Source organism: Triticum dicoccoides, chromosome 5A, assembly GCF_002162155.2.
Source record: "Triticum dicoccoides isolate Atlit2015 ecotype Zavitan chromosome 5A, WEW_v2.0, whole genome shotgun sequence".
Taxonomy (NCBI): Eukaryota; Viridiplantae; Streptophyta; class Magnoliopsida; order Poales; family Poaceae; genus Triticum; species Triticum dicoccoides.
In genome coordinates, this window is record NC_041388.1 from 638,761,069 (window position 1) to 638,766,727 (window position 5,659).

The 5,659-nt window shown below is 45.8% G+C and overlaps 1 protein-coding gene across 1 annotated transcript; it reads right to left on the reverse strand.

Moving 5' to 3' along the window:
- Positions 1 to 1,951: 1,951 nt before the first annotated feature.
- Positions 1,952 to 3,398, reverse strand: LOC119303645. The gene has a single exon (XM_037580771.1). It carries the CDS (start codon positions 3,344 to 3,346, stop codon positions 2,087 to 2,089), a length of 1,260 nt encoding a protein of 419 aa, XP_037436668.1. The 5' UTR covers positions 3,347 to 3,398; the 3' UTR covers positions 1,952 to 2,086.
- Positions 3,399 to 5,659: the final 2,261 nt, after the last annotated feature.

A 5,659-nucleotide genomic window follows, 5' to 3' on the forward strand; every position in this document is an offset into this window, starting at 1 on the left:
ATTCCCTAAAAAAAACTCGGTTTCTTCATAAATCCATAGTGGACAAGCTGGCAATCACACATAAGTAAATAACATGACTGAGTTAACACAAGAAAAAAGTCCATTTTACTACCCTGAACAAAATTGGTGGTTCACATTACCCCTTAATCTATTTTTCTGCTCCTTTCACCCCCTAAACAATCCCAAACCGGACAAAAATCATCCCTGGCTGGTTTGCCCGCTGGTCAAAGGTTGTATTTGACCAGTAGGCCCAAGGCACACACCCCACTGAACCCTAAATCCTCGCCCCTGTGCCCCATCGGCCATGGCCGCCGCCGGCTAAGGGCAACCGCCCCTGTGCCCTGGTTCACCAGCTCCCTCGTCCTCCCGCGGGACACCGGATCTATGCTGTCGGCACGTGCCTCAGCTCGCCTACTCGAGCCCCGTCGCCGGAGCGCCGCCCTGCTCCACTGGCCCGCCGACCCTACCACCTAGATGTCGCCCTGCTCGCGGCGCCGGCCCTTGCTGCCGCCTCCACGCCCATGGCCGGCCGCCTCTGGTCGACGGGAGGCTACGCCCTCTGCAGCCGCCATGACCGCTGCCCCGAGCTCCTCTGCGCACGGCTGCACCAGAGCACCACCGCGTCGATGCGTCGCCATTGAGGCCCTCCACGCCGGCGACCTCTACGCCCAGCGCTGCTCCGTCGCCAGCCGCTGCAGCACCTCCCCGCCATCCGTGCCCTTAGCTCCGTCGTGCTCCGGTTAGCCACCGGCTAAACCTATCATTAGTAATTAGTTAATCCACCCCCTGAGTCACTACCAAGTGGGTCCCACTGCCTAATTAACTGCAGGCTAATTTCCTATTTCAGTTAAGTTCATCCTCGTGGCCCCACCCGCAGGTCAAAACCACCATTGACCAGCGCCACGTCAGCTGCAAGTTGAGACAAACCACCCAGGGGGGTCTTTTGTCCGGTATGGGTTTGTCTAGGGGGTGAAAAGAGCAGAAAAATATATCAGGGGGTAATGTGAACCACCAACTTTGTTCAGGGTAGTAAAATGAACTTTTTTCTTAACACAACGGATAGGGCATGACATGAAGTAGCCAAGGGGTAAGCGCAAAAAGCAGTTCTCATTATTGCAACTAAGAAGTGCTAAGAACAGCAGCTCCAAGTCTCTAGTATAGCACTTCGTAGGTGCAATCTGCAGCAACAACAGCAGCCCTGAGCCTTTCACTCTTGGTGATCATTGGGATAGAGATTCATGTTAGGTTATTGGGCATATGCCCCCAGGCACAGAATTATAGCGATGCCCTACCCATGGCCACAAAAAGTATCTAAACCCTGACCACGGGCAAAATTGCAAGAAAAGTGAGGACCTATGTCATCGGTGCCTGTGCTGGGGAAAGCGGTTGCTGCTTGCCCCAATCAGACATGGGGCAAATAGTCACAGGAGTAGCGGACATGGGCATGCTCAACAGGTTGATAAGATCATATCATCACTGTTGTCCACTGAGGCAACGTTATAACTCCAGCATATACATTTGGATAACTTCCTAACTATGAAAATCACCTGCGGGCGACGTGCTAACTCCACAAGGAACATGTGGCATAAATTTCATTGCATTTATTCTAAACAGTCAATAAATAAATAAATGTCAAGAACACTATTTCATTCTAAAATAAACTACCTCTAGATTCATAATAAAGTAAACTTAAGAGCAGACACAGAGGAAAAAGAATCCAGGAAAATAAATGCATAAAAGCAGAATGCGTAGGACCATAGATACTCTCGCCTGCCTATTTTAGGGCGTTGATCGTTAATTTTGGGAGTTGACACTACTGTTGTCAGCCAAGTTATTTACTTATTTTACCACGGGCATCATTTGCTCATAATGATAACAAGTCAACAGTAATAATAACTTGCAATTCTCAACTACACCTGCACCTGGACACCTTGATTTATAAAAAAGTGAGTAAATCCAACCAAGACTGGATATATAGAACCATAGCAAACATACCATCATCAGTTAATAAAACAGGTAATATCCAGAGTACAGATAAAATGACCGACTTCAAGTTTTCTTATTCCTCTTACTAGTCAAGCCCCTTCTAGCCGAGAGAGCTCACCTTATTGCCTACCAAAACAGGAGGCCACGCCATGATGTAGGGATATGAAGAATCAGAGTTGGTGATAGGGCAGACCTCCTTCAGCTCCTCTGTTTCAATGCAGAATGATAGGAAGCAGCCAGAAGAACTAGGATGCTCTACCTGGAAAGTAGACAGATACACAATGCCACCGATGATGGCCACGACCTCCAGTCTTGGGAAACGATCTACAAACTGTAGCCGGAGCTTGTCGATGTCGTCCACCAACTCAAATGTCCTGTTCAGTATCCATTTATCGACACCATTGTCATCTGCTCTCCGGAAGCAGACATCAAGAGTGAGTTCAGATGCGCAGGCCAAGCAGAGCTTCCCATCACTGGTCTGACCGACCTTGAGACCCATTCGCCGCATACGCCGCGGCAGAACCATCCGGGAGAATTGCAGTGTTGCCGTGTTCAGCAGATGAATAGCGTCTTCGCTTACGGATGCCCAGTAGACACACCCGTTCACTAGCGTACCACTGTCATCGTCCTGCAGCTGCAGGCGCGCCCCTTTTGGGGAGATCTGCCACTCCCTGGTGTCCGGCGAGAAGACGGCGACCCGCACTTTCCCCCTTTCCTTGCAGACGAAGACGACGCGGAGTGACCGGCGGTCCTCTTCCGAGGTGATCACGTGGAACTCGACTTCCGCCTCTTCGGGGTCTTCGCAGATCTCAACGGGCGGCGCGGGGAGGAGATGCAGGCTCCGTGTGAGGGGGTCGTAGACAGCCGCCCGCTTGGTTCCCCGGTTGACGAGAACCACGTACCCATCGCGACACCCGGTCATCGACCACCCGGCTCTGTCGCCTTCGCCTCCGTAATACCCGGACCACCCGAGGCTGTCGCTTTCCCCGTCGTCCTCATCGTCTGACCCTTCGTCTTCATCGTCGGGGACGCGGGTGAGGAAGACGTCGGCGCCGCGGACGGCGGCAGCGTGGTCCGGGTCGGACCGGCGGCGGATGGGCACGAAGGCGGGCATGCCGGGGTCGTAGACGTCGAGGAAGACGCCTAGGAGCGGGGCGGGGTGAAGATCGCGGAAGCGGCGGCGGAATTTCGGGGACGAACGGACGGCGCGGAGGAAGGCGGGGCAGGTGAGGGCGGCGCGGACGAGGGTCGGGAGGGAGGGCAGGCGGAGGAACACCTCGCACAGGAGGTCGTCGCCGAGGGAGCATATGGTGGTGGGGCCGGATTTCTTCTTGGACGGTGGGAGCTCACCGGAGGCCATGGCGATGGATCGTCGGCGGCGGCAGTTCACGGGAGGGCACGGGAAAGGGTTAGGGGAGGGTTATGGAAGAGTCTGGCGCGGGCCGCCGTCACTATGTCCACAAGGAATGTGAGCAATCGGCCCAACATTCAAAGAGGGCTCGAGCTTGTTGAAAATTTGGGCTTACACTAAAATCATTGTTGAATCGGACTCGCTCGATGTAACCCAATAAGCAACAAAAAATTCACACGGCCCAGAAGCAAAAAAAAAAAAACAGTATCAATCAATCTCTTATATTCGGTAACCAATAAAACATAGTAATCATAGACACATACCTATTTTATTAGTTTAAGAAATAGCTAGAAAAACTATACTTTATAAGCAAAACATAATCTTATTTTGTCTATTTGCTTTGCATCAAGATTTGTCCCGTATGGTCCTTGTATTTTCTTAAAAAAAATATTTGGCCTCGTGGCAACGCAGGGGCACATACCTAGTTGCAACTAAAATACATATTTTTTTTGTATAGTTCTAAAATGTTTAGTAAGATAAGTAGCATGCATGGTGCATGTTAAGGTGGGTATTTTCTCGTGCATGGTGGCTCGATGAGTTGTCATAGTTGCATGTTATCATAATTAGAGATAATGGGAATCAACTACTTAGTTATACTAGAGATGATACCCGCGCATTGTTGTGGGAATCGGATGCAGTAATTTCTATGAGATTCAGTGGGTTGAAACATTAGTGTTTTGATTAGCCATATGAGAATTGATACTCGAGCACATATAATTTAATATATTTGATTATTTTATTGTTGTGGAAAAATATGTAATACATTATAATTAACATGCATGATTCATGTGAAGGTGGGTTTTTTCCCATGCATAGTAGCATAGTGAGTTGGCATAGTTGAATGTTTAGAGAACTAAATTTTATAGGGCATGCATGGTGGCATAGTTGCATGTCAAGATAATCGAGTTGGTGGGTTTTTTCATGCATAGTGACATAGTGAGTTGACATAGTTGCATGGCGAGAGAATTAAATTTTATGCGGCATGTATGGTGACATGATGAGTTGACATGGTTGCGTGTCAAGATAATTGAGTTGGTGAGGATATATATATATATAGGTAAAATGTTTAGGGCACCTAGGTGCCTGAGCACCTTGATGCCCGTTATGGCAAGTGATATTCATGGTGCATGATGTACAATCCATGACATTTGACTTTCCAAATTTTGTTTTCGTGCGCTATAAATTTTAATAGGCAGTGATTGCTTTCCAAAAATATATACTACTGATTTCTTTGCAATGATTCCTTTCCAAACAAAAAGGGTATGTATATACGCTCTAATTTTTAAGGTATCCAATATGACCAAACTATACGAAATATCGTCGCAAATGTTTGTATGTATAATTACGACATATATTATGCAATTTTCTGATGTTTTACTTTTCATGGTATCTAGTATTAAAAAAAGTTAAGGCCAGTTCACACTTTTACCAACTAATATTTCTATACAAAATAAGGCGAACAAATAATATAAATGTGATCCTAATTATTTTTACTTTTAGGAATATATGATGCATGCTGATACCGACACATGATTTTTTTTCCTACGTACATATATATACCCACGCACAATTCTTTTTAGTCTAAGTAATGTGCGATTGCATACCAATACCCACACACGGTTTTTTCGTACGTACATGGACGTAAGATATCATACCCGTAAACTCTTTTCCAATACATGCATGCTTTGGAGATATACACAAAACTGATATACTTTGAATGGTACATAACCCAAAAAATGATACACTATTTTTTAACACACGTAAAATATTTTGAGATATACCCATAAATGATATTGGGGATATACCCAGAAATAGTATAATTTACGTATACGTAAGATCTTGACTAGGTATATGAAAAAGTTAGTACTTGACTAGGTATACAATTTTTATAGGTATATGAATTAGTACGTGACTAGGTATATGAATTAGTACATGACTAGATATATACAAATACCGAAGATATTGTACGCACAAACTAATTTTTTAATACATACATATGCCTTAAAGACATACCTATAAATAATATATTAGAAAAAGTATAATACATCAATAAAGTGCATGTATCATGCATGGATCATTAATTGCTAATTTTCTCTTTCTTGTTTAATGAGGGCATTAAGTGTCCATATCAAGCAATAATTCTTTTCTAATGACAGAGTCAACGTTTAAGGCATTAGTTCTAGTACTAATACAAGTGCACACATCTTAGTGTAATCCGACGGTTTGTAGGCAAGGTGCCCATGCACCTAGGTGTCCCATATG